We start from the raw sequence: 18,289 nt of genomic DNA on the forward strand, positions 1-18,289 counted from the left end.
CTCCTACATCTTGCCTCAAAGCTACACTTGTTTTTCTAGTACCTGGAGCTTGCTGTTAATGCTGTTAGTGTTCAGGAATGTCTCAGTCCAACTGACCTACGTGGCTGAGGAGCTCAGTCAGGCTTCCAGCCTATAATACACATTCAGCCAGGACTGTCTCCCAGGCTAGGAGGGGTGGAATCTGTATATGATCTGCCCTTGCAGCCCAGAGGCCACAAGCCAGCCCCACTGCCCTGCCGGGCGGTCTCTGACCAGTTGTTTGCCTCTCCAGAAGTCTTTTGATCCCCTCTAAAAGGGGTTTACTCTGAGCTTGTCCCTCCAGAAAGAGGCTCCTGAGCTGGGGGATATTCCAGCATCCATATCTGATTGTTATGGAGGAAGGATCTTGACAGCCACAACCCATGCTGAACATGGACAGGATGCTCTCAATATTTGTCCTGTTCACCTACTCATAGTCATCACTCAAATTACTTGAAAACCTTCACGGAATCAGAATCACAGGCTGGGTACAGTAGGAAGGGATCACTGAAGGTCCTCTAGTCCAACCTCCTGGAAGAATTTCTTCAGCACCCACCCAAAGACCTGGGCAAAGCCTCTCCTGGTGCTGAATGAGCTGTGCCCCACTGCTGGGCCATCTGCAAGACTGGTGGGACACAGGGTGTCTCCCCAGCTTCTCAGGCAGACAGGCAGCCTGGGAAGCTCCCTTCCATCCTCAATATGTAAACATCTGCTGGTGCTGGAGGAAGACTTTTCTCCTAATAACACATCATTAAACATTGATTTAAAGACAATCATCTCCCCTCTCTTCAGTTTCACAGCACCTTTAAAACAGCTGTTAGGCTGCAGAGGGGATGATCAGCTGAACAGAAAACACATTGTTAGCTCCCAGCATTAAAACAGTAGAATGCATTAATTTATGAGCTCCTACTCCCTCTCCAAAAGTTTTATTATGTTACTATCACCTTGATGTGCTGGTAGGCCCCAGTGCCAAAGCCTCTTTCACACAGTATGTGCCATCCTAAATTACAGGCTGGGTGCCTCCTGGAACTGCCTTTGGAAAACTGGAGTAAACCAGCGAGCACTGAAGTTAATATTATCTTACAGGCTAACAACCAGCTAATGCTCGACATGTGAATCCCATTTACTTCTTCTCTCTATAACAAATGGCAAGTGTGGGACTGGACTGTTCCTGATTTTATGCTATTTATCTTTCTGATCCATTCCACACTAGTTGCCCTTGGTTTTCAGCTACATCTATAGCCTGTGTACGAGTGTGTGACCTGCTCTACTTAGGAAAGTGCAAGGCTGCTGCCATGTTTGCTTGGTCACTGCATGACTTCTGTGTTTTTCTCTTGAGAGGGAACCTTCCAGGGATAGGAATGAGAAGTGCAGTGTCTGAAACTCCAGAAGCATCCCTGGAAAATGGAAGTGGACCAAGGCCCTGGGAATGAGCAGTGAGCTCAGTGTGCCTGTATCACCCAAGCAAGCATCTCCCAGAGTCCTGCATCCTCCAGCCTGGCCAGCCCTGGCTGCTAACCGCAGCCTTCCCTGGGGTGCTCAGCGCTGCGCATCCAGCTCCACAGTGAGGTCCTGAAACAGGAGAGTATTTCGGGGCGGGGGGGAAGTAAAAAAAGTGGCCATTCCTTGTCCCTGCCCCCTCGGACAAAAGCCCCAACCGGGAGGAAATGAAGAGGGCAGGGGCCGCGTAACCAGGAGCACGAAGCCGCTCCCCGAGAGAGGCTCGGCCACGCGGGAGTCGCGGGACGCGGGGGGCCGGGCCCGGAGATGCCTTCGGCGGCAGGACGGAGGTGCGGGGCGGCCAGCGCCGCCGGTCTCCCGGTGCGGGCGGCCCTGCCCCCGGCCCTCCCCCGTCTGCGGCACCCTGGGACGGGGCTGACGTCAGGAGGAGACGGGGAAATCTCCCAAGAAAAGCCTGGAGCGGCGGCCGGGGCGCGCACAGCGCCCGCCGGGCCCGGCACCCCGCCGCCGCCGCGCGCACCGCCCGGTGAGTTGCCCCACGCGCGTCCCGCCGCGCCCGGCCCGCCCCACGCGTGTCGCCGCCCGTCCCTCCCGGCCGGCCCCGTGCGCCCGGCCCGCCCCCCACGCGTGCGCCCCGCTCCCCGGCCCGCCCCACGCCGCGAGTGCCCGCGCCCGTCCCGCGGAGCCGTCCTGCCCCCGAGCCGCGCTCGCCTCCTCCGGGCCCCCGCGGCGGCCGCGGGACCGCGGGCGCGGCCGGAGGTGCGGAGCGCTCCGGGGTTACGAGACAAAGCCGAGCCGGGACGAGCTGCCGGCGCCGGGCGCGCCCCTCACCGCGGCCTCGCCTCGCCTCCCTCCCCGCGCTCCCCGCTCCGCTCTCCGCGCAGTCCTTGACATCTTTATACCGTGTATAAATTCTTTCGGGGCCTCTGCGCTTCGTCAGCTCTGACAAATGCGCTGGGAAAAGCAATTCCAGAGGGGTTACCTCATTTTGTAATTTTTTTATGTGTATATATATATATTTAATTTTTTTTCCAAACGCAGCGTAACGTTTCCAGCCCCCAGCGCTGCTGCTCGGGGCACTCCGCGGCGCGGGGCGCTCCGCGGCTCATCCCCGGTACGCTCGGCGGGGGAGGCCGGTGGCGGCAGCGCCGGGTGCTGCAGCGATGCCCGGAGCCTCGGGCGGCCCCGGCGGGGCTGGAGCTCCCCAGGACGAGCCGGGGATGTGGGTGATGCGGACCGGGGCTGCGCGGTGCCTCAGCGGGGCTGCGCTGCCGCGGCGAAGAGACGGCTGCTGCCGGGGGTGCGCAGGGCGGGCGGGCGGAGAGACCCTGGGCCGTCGATGAATTTTCCTTTTCAGGAAAACAATATCCTGCAGCCCCTCTCCTTTCCATTTTTTGGTTTGTTGTTTTTTGGGGGATTTTTTTTCCTAATTTAAAAAATAGACACCATCTTTGGGAAGTACATATATCGCGGGTTTCGCGCAGCTTCTGCAGCGGAGTAAAGTCCGGGAGCTGGGGGAGAAATGTTTTTTCTCCGCGTGTTAACCCCGCTTAAATGGACGTGAGGAATGCCCACCGATGTTATCTTCCGTGGATTTCGTTTTTATTCTCGCGTTAAAAACTTTGGCACTAGGCGAGTTTTCTATTCTTTCTAGTATTTTCTATTATTTCGTCGTCTTTCCCCAAATTTTGCCAACCACGCTGCAGACAAACACAAAGTCCGAGTCACGAATTGAACATAAAAGGATACAAAGTGCTTGAATCGAGAACCTAGATGACGTTAGCTTTTTTTAAATAACAATTTTAAAATATGTGTTTTCCACTTAACAAACCAAAGTCCATGTTCTCCAGGTTATTCCCTGCGCCAGCTCCAGCCGCCTATATAAAAACTGACTTCCAAATATTTCCTGAGGTCTACTTCACTGGCAGAACTTCCCCAAAAATCCTTCATTTGCCTGAAATATGAACAAAGTCCTTGGAAATCCCGCGCTGGAACCGTGGCCACATTTCCCTGGGAAAGTTTTAGACGAGTTAGAGGCGCCTGAGACTGAGGCAGATTTTTCCTACTGCAACCCACCGCCGAACAATAACCTGGTGGCTCTGCCACCTCTCCTTTACAGTGCGTTTTATTGTTCATGCAAGTGTTATTATGAAAACGTATTTCCAAATATATATATATATATCTCCTTCTTATCGAGTTTAAAGAAGGGAGCACATTTCTCCCAGAAAATGACCGCAGATGAAACAATTCATTATTTCCTTCCCGTGATGAACGGCTCGGACATATATTGCTTCTAAATAACAAAAGGGGAGGAGAAAACATTCTCTAGTAAAGCCGAATTCCTTCGTTAGACCGCCTCCTAAACGTGCTAATAAAACTAATTCGTTTTATTTGCCCTGAACTTTTATATCTAACCCGGCGCGCTGATTAGCACAGCCCTCTGGAAGGCGGTGTGTTCCTATCTCTCCCCGAGATGTGCCCGTTAAGATACGGCCGTTCCCACAATGAAACTGGAAAGAAAAGTGTCCCGTGCCTTTATCTCGGCGGTGTTTGCTCCTGGGGCAGTGGAAATGAGCGGAGCTGTGCCGAGAGCAGCGCGGTGCTGCCGAGCAGCGGGGCGAGATCAGCCCTTTGGGGAGAAATAAGAAAAAAGTCAGAAGAAAAATTTGAAAGGAGAGAGGGAAAAAAAAAATATATGGGGAGGGGCGACGAGGAGAAGGAAAGAAAATAAGAGAAAAATTTAAAAGAAAAAATATAAAGGGAGGGGGAAAAAATAATATAGAAGATAAAATGAATGTGCTCAAAATTTAATTATTTCTCTGATTTTGCATTTTAAGGCAGGAAATGTGTAGGTCTTGCAGAGATTCGCTGCTGTTCTAAGCACATTAAAGAGTCCAGTGCATTATTAGAATACTTCAGCCCTTCAGGAAATGTCCTGTTGAAGGGAAATGTGTTTCTCCCATCCAAATGCTGGAGCAATTAAGAGGTTGCTCGCCCAGAACAAGGTGGGGGAAACCCACAAGGAAACCTGATGTCGTTCATTCTAAATGCAGCCTCTTTTTTCTCCTGAAGAGGAGTCTTCAACAAATACCAACGGAGTGCCCGGGCCTCTGATTATCCCGTTTCAGAGGAATCTTTTTGAGCCCACAAAAGAGCCACATTTCGGGATCTAAAGATGCACAGAGTAATATGAGCAGGCTGCCTAGCAAACTCCGGTGCCCCTTCCTCTGTCAATTAATCAGAAAAGCATGTTCGCTCTGCCCAGAGAGGGAATTGTGTGGCTATATTGTGATTTTCCCCTCTTTTTCCCCCACCTGGGAAAAAAAAAAAAACCAATATATTCCTGAGCTGTCCATCCTCCGATGTTTCATTGCAGTGCACTGACACTCTCCCGCTCACATCAGGTTTATCAGAGATAAATCCAAACCGCTGCTAGCAGCAAATTCATATTTTCTTGGAGCAGAGTTCAGTGCCTGTGGTCTGACGGATGCGAAGAGGGCTGGGAGGCATCTCCTGGCAAGGGTGAGACTGTGCCGGCAAGGGTTTGAGGGGAAAAAGAAGTTGTCCCAGATCGGACAACTACGAAATGGTTTTATTTTCGGGGTGCTGGTAGAATGACGGCCGAAGTGAACCAGCACCATCCCACCCCACCCCCGGCTGCTTCCAGCTGCAGAAACCCGAATAAGAAAACCGTTTCTCCAGCCGTCAGTCGCTGCATTTCAAGAAAGCCTTGGGGTATCATTTGTATCTGTCAGAAAACATTAAGCCTTCAACTTTTTCATCCCGGGTTTTTTCAAGCGCTGCCGCTGGCCGCCGCGCCCGGGGAGCCCCGGAGAGGGATGCGGATGGCGGGGTGGGGGGACAGCCTCGGGTGTCCCAGGTGCCCCGGGAAGTGTCCCGGACCAAACACCTCCTTGTGTGTTTCCCCCATGTGTTTCAGTGGCGGGGAGAGCCGAGGTGGTGGGGCAGAGTCGGCCGGACCGAGGGGAGCGGGATGGGGCAGGGAGGCAGTGGGAGGCCGGGGGGGCCGAGGGAGGCCGCTGGAGACCCTCCTGCAGAGCATCCGCGGCGCGGAGGGGCCCTGCGCTCCCGCGGAAGGCGGAGGCTTGGCCGACATACGAAGGGACGAAGGCTACGGGTCCAAAAGGGGCTGATTTCGTTTTGCTGTACTTCTTAGGAAAATTGCTGTCCTGGCTGCGGAGAGGAGGACAGGCCGGCCGGGAGCCAGCGTAATTTTCCACCTTCCCCTCCTGAGCGATTTAACACGCACTTCAGGCTGGGTTTCTTCCCTCTCTCTGCTTCCCTCTCCACCCGGCCCTTGGAGGACCCGGCTCTTGCTCCGCTCTGGGGTTAGGGTTAGGTCGGGAGATTCGGGGGCTCCTTTCACCGTTTTGGGGTTTTATTTCCTTTTCCCTTCAGGCCGGGGCCGCGGTCGCGCGGAGAGAGCAGAGCTTTGCCTTGCACGGGGGCGTAAACGCGGATCTCCACCTAGTGCGTAAGGGTCGTGCTTTTCACTTGGGGTGATGCTGTTTTGGGTCAGGACACCCCCGAAACATTTCCCCGATGGACACCACTCCCACAGTACAGCGCAACAACAACCCCCGCCCCCCGCAGTGCGCTCCATATTCTGCAGGGCATCGCGCAGTCCTGTGCACACTCGAGCTCGCATCCCCGGTCCCTACTTCTTCTGACACGCGTGGGCATCCCGTGGGTCAGAGACACGCATCAGCAAAGGCATGCCCGCTGGGCATTTTTTGGATGGTTCTGTTATTAAAAGTTGTTTTCCTGCAGCAGCTCCTGCCTCCTGGGTTCAATGAAGGGGGCGCCGGGGGAGGTTGGCTGGCTTGGTTTGGGCTTGGTTTGGCTGGGATTGCATTGTTTGGGTTTGGCTTGGCTTGGTCTGGTTGCTTTCGTTGTGGTTTGGTTTGGTTTGGTTTGGTTTGGTTTGGTTTGACTGAGCTGACTTGAGTTTGGCTGAGCTGGGTTGGGTTTGGTTGGACTAAGTTTGTTTGAGTTGGATTTGTTTGGACGGCGTTGGGCTGGGTGTAGGTGAACTGAATTTAGTTGAGTTTGCATTGGAGGGCTTCTCCCTTCTCTCTTGCCTCACTGCAGCTCTATTTTTGAGAGGGCTTCCATCTCTTCCCGGGTAGAGGCGTGCTTGGGAGGAGATGTCTTCATTTTTGTAACAATTCCCAATAATTTATAGACTGAATCTGAGTTTATACAACATTAATAAATCTGAAAAGGAAAAGCTGGCAGAGACTGAACTTCACCAGCTGATATACGGCCCAGGTGGTTTGGCATTGGCTGCAACCACCGCAACCAGCCGGGGATGGGAGCACCTCTCCGAAAGCAGGGACCCCCTTCAGACACCTGGGAGTGACACGGCTCTGTCCCCTTGGGGCCGCCAGAGTCCCGCTCTCGGACAGACGTGTCTCTTCTTCATGGGGCTGTCACTGGTGTGACCAGCGGTGATTTATTTCCAAGCGCCATCCTTAGTTCTGGGGTTATTTATAGTAGGAGGAAGCGGAGCGGTTTATTTGCGGGTTTCCAACCTTTTACAGATCCTTGAGGCACTCCCCAGCCAGGGAGCGCGGTGGCTGCGCGGGCGCGGAGCGGCGGTGCTCTCCAGCCACCCCACGCGGAGCGTCCCTACCAAAGTTGTCCCGCCACCCCGTGTCCCCGCCGGAGCTCCGCGGGTCCCGCTCGGCCCCGGCCCCACCCTCCCTCCCTCCACCTCTGCCCGGCCCTTCCCACGCCCACGCAGGTCGCGGCTCCCCAGGGACGTCCTGGGGGCTGCTGCGGCCCCTCCTCCTTCCCGCAGCTCCCTCAGCCCCCCGCGAGGCGGTGGGAGAAGGGGAACCCGAGCCCGGTGCCCCCGTCCTGCCCAACCCGTGGGGCCGCTGGGCCGCTTTAAAGCCCCGGGAGGAGCACCCAGCTCCGAGTGGGACATCAAGGCTTGCCTTGCTCGTGGCCTGCCTGAAAGGTGAGGAGTGACGTCAGGGAGGCAGCGAATGACGTCACGCGAATGGACCCGTGACGTAGCACCTAGTGGAAGGAGTTGCCGGCAGAGAGACGTCCTCGCCATCCCGAAACAGAGCGCGCTTGGACGGGAGGAAAGAGGAGACAGCGCAGATTTGGGGATGACTGCTCTGGGGGCACGCTCTCTTGTCGTGACATAAGTGTCGTGACCAGCAACGGGAATAACCGGGAGGATTTGGCTCTGTGCTGTAGGGCTGTGTCCGCTCCGCAGAGCGCAGAGCGAGAGGATGCCTTTAAATCCACGAAAGACAGATGAGACACACAGAGAAGACAGATACATGGTATAGATAAAATAGATATAAGATTAGGTAGATCGACGATACATTCTCCCACTGCCAACCCGTGCGCAGGTGTGCAGTAAATGCCCGCCCATACCACGGCCCGGGCGCGGACACTCGTGGGGACGGTCAGGAGAGAACCAGGAGCTGCTCTGGCTCCCGAGGGCCAGCCCGTTACTCTCTGTTTAGGGGCTGTATCGGGGAATGTCTGCCCCGGTGACACCTCAGGAGGAACTGAGAGCTGCGATCGCCCTGGGAGACATCCGGACCCGGCATTACCGCGGCCGCCGCCTCGGCAGAATCATGCCGGTGCCCGGGCAGAGCCTGTCTTTGCACCCAGCAGGGAGAAATTGAACCTAGAACGAATCTTTTAAAACTAGATTTTATAGAACAGAACAAAAACTGTAATTAAGCGCATTATTTTTAAAAAGGAAAATTAAAAGGAACGGAAAATGCTGCCTCTGGTTCAGAGGCTGCTGTGAGCAGTGGGTTTAAGAGCAGTGGGAGCGGAGCCGGACTGTTGACAGACTCGTGGAATCATAGAACCATCAAGGTTGAAAAAGACCCCTAAGGTCAACGAGTCCCACCGCCTCCCTCCAGCACGGCCCGCCGGGCTCCGTCCCCCTTCCGCCGAGGGTGAGGGAGCCCCCGCACGCCGACCCCGGGCTGCCGCCCACGGAAATAAAGGGAAAAAATGGGACTGTGAAGGGTCTCAGACACGATGCACGTTTGCAGTCTATTCACCTCCCCCTTGGGAGAAAGGCCGTTCCCACCCCTTGCTTCTCACACGGGAGGAGGTCTCCATCCTTCCCGTGCCTGTGGGCTCCTGCATCAGCTGAACCCCTCGAGGCCCAGAGACCGTGGTAAATATTTGCATTTTAAACCACGTCCATCTTAAATAGCCCCGAGGCTGTCTGGTTCACCTCGGGTGCTCGAAATTCCCAGTCGTTAGCAGATTCCTGAGCGAAGTTCAACCAGGAGCGGCGAACAGACAGAAAGACATCAAGATGTCACCAAAAAAAAAAAAAAAAAAAAAAAGAGCTCGTGAGAGCTGACCCTGACAGCACCCGCATGTACATCCCCTGAACGGTGCTTAAGACCAGAGGTGAAGGGGTTAGGAGCTTTGAGCTCCCCCCGCCTGGGGTCCCCGGGCTTTGCGGGGCATTGCCGGGAGTGCGGGGCGGGCCCGACTCCATCACCCCGGCGGGGTCGGAAAAAGCCTGCGCGGCTGGAACACTGCTTCCCTCCACTTTTCCACAAAACAGTTCAAAAGTTCTCTCCCACATCTTTACTTGATTTGAAAGCAAAATAGAGTGTCAGGATAGATCAGTTAAAGTGAGACAAGAAAGGAGAGAGGAGAGAGGGTCCTTTCCCCAGGCAGTCACAGCCATGGTCTTCCTCCCTTTTCCCTTCCTCCCTTTCTCCTAACCCCCGCTACCCGCGGTTCCCACCTTCCTTCCCCCGTGGGTTTTTCCACTTCGCCAAAATACCGAGGTGTTATCCAGGAAGGCTAAGGCCGTATCCCGGCCTGCGTGGGCAGCACCGGGGACCAGCCCTGCTCCACACGCCCCTGCATCGGGACAGGGTGCACAGGTGACCGACGCAGGAGAGGGGGTCTGCCGAGGAGGAGTGGGGGTGTCTCTCACCCCCTCCCCGCCGGCTGCCCCGGCCTCCGGACTGGCAGAGTCGCAGAGACCCCTCTCGAGGGTGACGGCGAGTTCGGCTGCAGCAGGAAAATTATTTGTTATTAATCGTGTGCTGAAAGATGATGTGATGGGAGAGATGGCACTGCCGCTGCTCCCCGAGCTGCGCTCCCCCGGCCGCCAGGCAGGGTCCGGGCAGCATTGTTATAACCCCTGCAGCCTGGAAAATTATGTTTAAAAAGGTTAAAAACAGTTCAGACACAGCCCACAGCCCGAGCACCCCTCCAGGAACATATTCCCCGTGGGACTGAAACACGCGCTGGGGTCACTCAGCCCCGCACAGAGATGCTGAGGGATGCGCGGGTGCACATCCACTGCAGCGTGCGGAGGTTCCGCGGGTCGTGAGGCCCAGCCTGGAAGGGTGTGGGCATACCCGTGGAGATGCCGTGCTGCGCGGGGGTACAACCTGCGCGCTGCCGGGTGGTAGGGGACTATGGAGGGGGGCGAACTGACGGGGTGCTGGGGACGGGCGGGGGGTCCCCAGAGGATTGTTCACCTTTCCATTCGTTTGTGAAATATTTTTAATACATCACCGAGTTTGGGGGAGGCGGCGGGTGAAGAGGAAGGAGGGCATCCCCGAAGGAGCCGCGGCCAGGCGGCGGGGGCCGGGCAGGGGCGGCGGGGCCCGCAGGTCTGGCCGCGGGCGCGCAAGGGGCGCGGATGGCGGGGAGCGCGGAGGCAGGTCCCGCGCGGCCGGGCTGGGCCAGCGCTAGATGGAGTGATGCATGAGCGAGACGGGGAGGTTTTAACCTTCAGGGGGAGGAGCCCCGTTTAACTACAGGCATTTGTTCTAGGGCAGGTCACTTTAATCTCTTTAGCTTTAAACTGTCCAACTCGCAACTCGCGTTTCTCTGTAAGGGATCTTTACCATTTCCCTGCCTATGCGGCCGGAGCGCCGTGCCTCTCCCCAGCAGAGACAACCACCTTCCAGGCACTGCCCAGATTGCTTCCGACACCCTTAAAATAATACTGTTAGTAATAAGTGGATTTGCTTTTGTTTTTTGTTGATTTTTTTTTCTTCCTAAAAAAAAAGCTCCTTGTTCCTTTCTGTGTGGAATAAACACCTGCAAACTCCCCCAGGCAGCCCGGCGCCCCTGCCATGGATTCCTTTAAAGGTGGAATGAATTTGGAGAGACTGCCTGAGAGCTTGAGACCCCAACCCTCCCATGACATGGCTTCCAGCTTCCATTTGCAAAGATCCTCGGAACCCAGAGACCCGATCGACAACTCAGCCAGTGAATCCTCCGACACGGAGGTGCCAGGTAACCCTCCCCCTCCCCGCGCCCCCGCGGCCCCGGCCCGCTCCCCCCGCGCTGCTTCCCCCTCCCCACGGCGCCTTCCCTCCGCGGGGCGGCCGGGGGTGCTGTGCCTGCACCCCCGCACAACCGGAGCCGATGGAGGGACATGGGTGAGCAAGAGCTGCCGGTGATCGCGGCGCCTCCATCCCAACCGAGCCCCGGGAACCGGAGCGGGGGGCAGGGGCCTTCCTGGAGCTGCCTCCCCCGCCGTACCCGGGGCTGACAGCCCGTCGGGAGGACACATGGCTCCATGGTCCCGTCCCAGGAGCTGCTTTCTTTGATTTCTTTTATTTATTTTTAAATAAAAACTGCAGTTATTAACTGATGGGATCGAGAGGAAGGGGGGGCTCTTCAGGGAGTGCGGTTTTGCCGGATGTTTCTGAAATAATGTCAGCTTTTGCCCGGGTTTATTTTCCAGCTCGGGTGGTGCAGAAATGGAAAAAGATCTCTCTGTCAGCGAAAAAAAAAACTTTAAAAAAGAAAGAAAGGGCAGGCAGAGCCAGAGAGGCAGCGTGAGGCCAAGGCAGGCAGCGCGGGCCGCTGTGGAGGGGATGTGCGCGGCCGCAGAGAGGTTTTGCGTGGGGGCTGAGCGCTTTCCCCGCAGGAAAAGGGAAGGATCCCCATGCCCTGACCACCGTGTGCGAGGGCTGCAGGGAACGCTGTGCTCTCTCAGATTGCATTTAATTAAAACAACAACATTTTTAGAATGACAAGGGGAAAGTAGAAGAAAGGAACAAAAGCTTCAGGAAGGAGTGTGATATTCCTTCTCCAGCAAGACCGTTTCAAAGGGAGTTTATGTTTTATATAATTTTAATTTTCTAATAGATGTTGTTGCTCCTCGGAGTCTTAGCAGGTCTCATAACCTAGAGAGTGGCTGTGGTAAGAGTCGGTCCCGAAGTGGCACTCGGTGATAAAGAGGTTTTGGGTTGTGCCTCCCAGCCTGATTCGCAAACAAAGTTAGGGACCGGCGTCTGGAAGGGACTCTGAGATTAGAGGGGATTACTGGAGATTAGAGAGGGAGATTTGCTGCATTTTGCCCTACCCCTGTGTGTGACCCCTCGGTGCTGCAGGAGGGCTGAGGAGCTGCCTGCCTTTCTTCTCTGAGAAGCTGCAAAATACTTTCAGATTTTAATATTTTTTTAATGGAAAAAAAAGAAAGTTACAAAAGACGATTAAAGATGCCTTGCCTTACGATTTGGAATTTTATCACAGCCCTGCGCTGAGGCCAGATTTTTAGGGAAGACAGGGAGGGTTAAAGTCAGCGCTGGGCGAGGGCCCGCGGCCGGAGCCCATCGGGACCACTGCCGCTTCCCGATCGCCTCCCGCTCCCTCTCGGCCCCGTTTATTCGAGCTGTTCCCAGCCGAAAGCTGGAGAATTTGTTTTGGCGGCGGAGGTTATTTTTGTTTGTTCCGCCGCCGCCGCCGGGCCATGCGGCTCGGCCGGTCTGGGGACCAGGGGCCTGGGGCGATGGGGTCTGTGCTGAGAGGCCTTGGTTGCCTCAAAGCCGGAGAGCCATCGGCCCCTTTTGGGGGTCCACTGAGCAGCTGAGGTTCGCTCGCACCCTCACCCCTTTCGCTGTGGAGGGTTCCCAGCGAGGTGCTTTTCAAAGGTGACTTTGCAAGGACGAGTCCTCCCGGGCTCTGGATTCAGCACGCGATTATTTTTAGACTCCCGCTTACCTCGCAGAGGTCGGAGTTGTAGAAATGCCCCCGGGCCCGCCGGGGAGAAAACCCTCTGAAAGGGGGTTTAAAAAAAACCCTCTTAAAAGGAGGAGGAAAAAAAAACTCTAAAAGGAAAAACTCGCGGCGGTTTTTCCCTTCTGCAGCAGCAGGACCGAGGCCGGGGGTTGGCCGCGGCCCCCGGCCCTGCACGGCCCGGCCGCACCTTTCCTGCGCCGCCGGGGCCCAGCCCGGGAGCACTTTGGTTGAGCCCCTTCAGTCGCTCTCCGAGCGCTTCAGCCGGGACAAACCGGGCCGAAACCCGGGCTTGGAGAGCCAGAGAGCCCGTTACGAGAGGGGAGAGGGGGCTCGCAGGGCCAGTGTTGGATTCCTGCTCCCAGCCCGCGCAAATCCCGGCCAGGAAAACCTTCTTCGGTGGTTCTTTTTTTCTTTCCTTCTTTCGATATGATTTTTGCGGAGGGCTTCGCTCAGCCCTGTGTTAAAATAAACACCAAAATCCTAAAAGATGAGGAATAAAATAGTTATGAAAAGAGAATGAAGTGGGGGAGCGGAAGGGGCCTTTCGCAATTAATTGCTCCTGGGTTTTCCACCCCTACCCTTCCAAAGTTTCCAGTCGCGGCCGAGCACAACAAAGACAATGGAGCAAAGATCACGCCTTGGTTTGGAGGGAGCGAGAAGGTGCCGTAGAAAGGCGGAGCGGCCGGTGATGCGGGGACCCCGCTCCCCACGAATGCACTCACCCCTCGGGCCTGCTCCGAGCCGCTCTGAGGGTCCCTCCTGCTGCGTCCCTGCGTGCCCTGGGCCCGCAGGGCTCCGTTCTCCTTCCCCAGCCAGCCCGGGAAAGGCCGGGTTGGGCTGCGGGGCGCTCGCTGGGTGCAGGGCCCAGCGGGACACGAGTGGGTGCCTCCACGCGTGCCTCCGGTGGGGTGGGCAGCGCTGGGTGCGGAGCGGGGGTGTCTGCCTTTGTGTGCCTGTAGTGGGAAAAAAACTAAAGCAAAGAAACACAAAACAAAAAAAAGGAAAAACAAATAAACCAACCATCCCCAACCCGACCCCCTCGCAGAAAAAGAGCGTAGCGGCGAGCAGAAAAACGAGGACGGGGCCGCCGACGACCCGGCGAAGAAGAAGAAGCAGCGGCGGCAGCGGACCCACTTCACCAGCCAGCAGCTGCAGGAGCTGGAGGCCACCTTCCAGCGGAACCGCTACCCCGACATGAGCATGCGGGAGGAGATCGCCGTCTGGACCAACCTCACCGAGCCCCGAGTCCGGGTAAGAGGGGCTGCAGTCCCGCCGGGACCGAACTCTGCTCTGGGGCCGCCGGAGGGTGGGGGGCTCGGGGAAGCTGCCCCTTCTGGGAGCGCTGCGGCGGTTTGCTCTGGGCTGGATTTTAATGACCAAAACTGGGGTCCAGACCGGAGAGGAGAAATTCAGCTCTCGGCCACGGAGAGATGCCGCCCGGAGCGGGTCGCGACCGTCGGCCCCGCACTGGGGACCGGTTCGAAAAGTGGGCGGCGAGCGGTGCAGGGAGCAGCGAAAGGCCGGGGTGGGGAAGGGTCGGACTGTGGGGGAAAGAACCCTCTGGGGTGGTCGAAACGCGGCGCGGGGATGGAGCAAGCTCCCATCCCATCTTCCCTTTACTCTGGTTATTCCCAGTAATCGCAACGGCCATGTCCCAACAAACCACTGCCCCACGCTACTGCGGCAGCGGGATCGCGAGATCCAATCCGCACAGTGCGGGTCTCGGTGCCGGCCCTCCCGGCCGCGCATCTCCCAAGGCCGCGGGCTGTTTGCGGAGGCCGAAAGCGAAGGGCAGGGACTGGGGAGCGGTCGCAAAGTCAATACGCGCTGAAGACACAACCTTGTACCGCGAAGGCGCTGGATTTTTACACGCCTGGGAGCCGATGCCACCATATATATATATATATGGTGTATATATATACATATGGTGTACATATATATATGTATATACATATGTCCCTCTTAGCCAGACTCGAGGTTCGATAACGTTGGTGCGCACAGCGAGAAATATATAAATATATATATATGTGTGTGTGTGTGTGTGTGTGTATGTGTATATATATACATTTCAGCAGTTTCTTAGAGAGATTTGTGAGTGAAAGATCCTGGCAGAGAACGACCGGGCCGAAGCGGCTCGGTCTCTACCGATCTATCGCTGTGTCTCTGTTTGTCCACCTCCCCTGCGCTTTTTTTCCACCCGGGACATTTCCCCGCGCGGTTTTGGTGGTGATCGCACACCACGGGACCGTGGGCTAAGCACGGGAGGAAACGGAACTGCGGTGCGAAGCCCCACCGCCCGGAAAACCCACTTTTTCTTTTTTTCTTTTCGTTTTTTGTGTTTAATTTGGCAATTAAACCTTGAGTGACCAAATCGGATTACAGAGATTCTGCTTTAAACATTTAAAGAGTAAACACCCATCTGAAACAAATGCGTCTGAAAGCATTGTCTTAATTGAGTTTAAAACAAAACAAAGCCCGAGCATTAATACTGGTTGAATATTTCAGGGAGCAAATAAAATTAAAATATGAGTTGCAATTAACATAATTTCGTTCTCCCTCTGTGTGGAAATGTTTGGGTTTGATGTTCTGAGATTGCAGATTGCAAATCTAACCTTAATTTGCTATGAGGGCCTTCCTTTAAAATGTCTAGGAGCCATAATTAAAACTATTACCCTCATTTTCAGGAAATTCCTGTCTGGAAGCACCTTCCGAGGAGTATATTACAGGTTTTGAACATGTTGGCTTTCGTTTCCTATTTATACAGGATTCTTTTTATTATTGTTATTTTTTAAAATAGACTCCGCCATCCGTTCCCCCACGGAGTTTCCATCCTCGAGCCCGGTATTTAATAATAGTTGTGCCATTTCTGCCCGGGAGGGGAGGCCCCAAGAGCCGTCCCCCGCCCCCGCTCCGGCTCCAAAGGGAGCGCAGCCTGCGCGGGGCCGGGGCCCCGGTGTCTGCAGGGAGCTCGCGGGCCCCGGCTCAGTGGAAGAAAGCCGGGGTGCCGTGGGGAGGATGCTGCAAAGGAGGCTCGCAAGCTGGGCGCAGGCGGCAGGCAGAACGATGCTGATTTTTAAACAATTTTTAAAGAATTTTGGAGCTGCCCGGCTTCCATCACGGGGGGCTCAAATGCTTTCCGGGGGCTAAATATATATGTGTATATATCTATATATCTATATATCTATATATCTATGTATCTATGTATCTATGTATCTATGTATCTATGTATCTATATATCTATATATCTAAATAGTAAGAGTGAGATTGGATCCGGTTTTGCATCAAATATCAGGAGCGGCCCCGCTTCTCTGTTTCCTAGTTAGGGCTGTAAATTCTCATTAGATATAAAGGCAGAGGCTGCATCTATCCGAGGGCGATGCGGGGATTGATTTTTTTTTTTTTTAACCTAAACATACTAATCCAATCCCTTTTTTTATGATCTGTAACAGGGGACTTTTATTACACAGCATTAGCGTTCGGAAACGCGGCAGAGCTGGGGCGAGCCGGCCCTAATCAGAGCAGGACGTCTCTTCGCCCCCCGCCTGGCTCCGGGAAAGGGGCGGCGGGGGGCGGGGGGCGGGGGGGACGCGGACAGACGCGCAGGCACCCTTGGCAGAGAGGCGGCTGCGCGCATCCCGGCTGGTACATCCCGCTGGACAGAGAGGGATGCGCGCAGAGCCCGGTGTGCGCGCAGGCACCCTGCGGAGCGGGACCCCATCCCGCGGGGGCGGGGGGCGGCGGGGACAGGCGGTGCGGGGCCGCGGAGCCTGCTCTGGCATCCCGGAGGAGCTGGCCGGGCTGGGGGGAGCAGGCGCTGGGCTGCGGGTACCTGCGCGCATCTGCGCACCGTCGGCGGGGTGGGGGGCTGCTGTGGTCCCGCACTCACCGAGACGTGTCGCTCCCCCCTCCCCACGCAGGTTTGGTTCAAGAACCGCCGAGCCAAGTGGAGAAAGCGGGAGCGGAACCAGCAGATGGACCTGTGCAAGAACGGCTACGTGCCCCAGTTCAGCGGGCTGATGCAGCCCTACGACGACATGTACGCCGGCTACCCCTACAACAACTGGGCCGCCAAAAGCCTCACCCCGGCGCCGCTCTCCACCAAGAGCTTCACCTTCTTCAACTCCATGAGCCCCCTCTCCTCGCAGTCCATGTTCTCGGCGCCCAGCAGCATCCCCTCCATGAACATGCCCTCCAGTATGGGCCACTCGGCCGTGCCGGGCATGGCCAACTCCGGCCTCAACAACATCAACAACATCAGCGGCTCCTCGCTCAACTCGGCCATGTCCTCGCCGGCCTGTCCCTACGGGCCACCGGGCTCGCCCTACAGCGTCTACCGGGACACTTGCAACTCCAGCTTAGCCAGCCTCAGACTGAAATCAAAGCAGCACTCCAGTTTCGGCTACAGCAGTTTGCAAAGCCCCGGCTCTAGTCTAAACGCCTGTCAGTACAACAGTTGACGGACTTGACACAAACCACCTCCGACAAAGCACCGCCGACAAAGCAAAGCAGAAGCAAAGCGACGTTTAACGGAAAAGAAAAAAAAAATTAAACCCAATGATGATTAAAAGCAAAACCCAAGCAAGTGAGAGAGGAAAAAAAATAAAATAAAGCACCACCCTCCCCCCCCCCCCAAAAAAAAAAAAAAAGCCCCCAAAACTTCCGCGGACTTCGACTGTCTAGGGAAAAAAAAAAAAATGCAAACCAACGATGAAACCAAAAAAACAGCGCTTTAAAAATACATTAAAAATAAAATAAATTAAAAAAAAAATACCCCGTCTAAAACCGTAAACGGACCAGAAAACTTTTGCAAGAGACACCGAAATCTGGTACATGGATAAGTTGCAATTTTTTTCTCTGGGTTATGCGGGTTGTATGTGTTTACTTGAACTTGCACAGGAGTCGGTAAGGCGGCCGCTGCCCCGCGGGGAGGGCGGCAGGAGGGGACGCCGCGGTGGTAAGAGCTGGTGGGACGGTTCTTGGCCGCTTGTCGCACGGGAAGAGTTTGGTTAATGTTTACCACTGAGAAACAGAATCACACTCGGAAAAAAAAAAAAAGGTTGGTGTAAGAGGGGAGGAAAAAAAAAACCAAATCGCAGAGTAGAATCTGCGGGGGGAAAATGGTTAAAATATTAGGTATGAAACTATTAAAATAATAATGACAAGGGTCAACCACTTATATAAGGTTATATTTATATCTACCGTTGCATTGTGCCGGATCATTGTCCTTGGCCGTTGAATAAACTGTTTTTAAAATGCATGATTCTTGATGTTTTTTCTTTAGTTGGAAGCTATAATCCAGTCATTCCTGATACTAAGCAGCTCAAGGTTCCTACCTCTTCATCCTTTCCAAAAGACTGCAGTATCCCTGGTTGTGAGAGAGCATAGAAACCCTTCAGCAATGCGAAAACTGTTCATCTTTTTCCCCATCCAAACTCTTATCCTGATAATGAAATTATCATTCATCTTTATTTAAATGCAGGGGGTGTTTTTTCTCTTTGAAAAGTAAAACTAAAAACCAACCCCCATTTAGAAAGTCTAGAAAAAACGACGAAAAATGGTCTGTTATGAAGTGATTTCAGATACTGCATCTCTGCTAGAGAAACAGCGAGCCTCGGCGTCCGGAAAGGTTCTTAGCAAAGCTGAAAGCGTTCCTTGCTTTTCTAAATGTGAAGGAAAAACAAGGAACCTAAAAAATTCTTAAGGTGTTATTATCTTAAGGTGTTATTATGTAAATATAGATACTTCTACAAGTGCTTGTTGGGAAAAAACCAACAAACAAAACATGGAAATG

General features: G+C 54.9%; 1 protein-coding gene across 3 annotated transcripts; it reads left to right on the top strand.

The window, feature by feature from the left end:
* Positions 1 to 1,968: 1,968 nt before the first annotated feature.
* PITX1 (paired like homeodomain 1) lies at positions 1,969 to 17,000 on the top strand. Of its 3 annotated transcripts, none has more exons than XM_032125299.1 (4): positions 1,969 to 2,005; positions 10,583 to 10,764; positions 13,544 to 13,749; positions 16,416 to 17,000. In XM_032125299.1, exons 2-4 carry the CDS (start codon positions 10,602 to 10,604, stop codon positions 16,953 to 16,955), a joined length of 909 nt encoding a protein of 302 aa, XP_031981190.1. In that variant the 5' UTR covers positions 1,969 to 2,005; positions 10,583 to 10,601; the 3' UTR covers positions 16,956 to 17,000. The 3 variants fall into 3 exon arrangements, with proteins under 3 accessions (XP_031981190.1, XP_031981189.1, XP_031981191.1); XM_032125298.1 differs by having other exon boundaries at positions 1,981 to 2,005; positions 10,536 to 10,764; XM_032125300.1 differs by lacking the exon at positions 1,969 to 2,005 and adding an exon at positions 10,281 to 10,473.
* Positions 17,001 to 18,289: the final 1,289 nt, after the last annotated feature.

This window comes from Corvus moneduloides, chromosome 15 (assembly GCF_009650955.1).
Source record: "Corvus moneduloides isolate bCorMon1 chromosome 15, bCorMon1.pri, whole genome shotgun sequence".
Taxonomy (NCBI): Eukaryota; Metazoa; Chordata; class Aves; order Passeriformes; family Corvidae; genus Corvus; species Corvus moneduloides.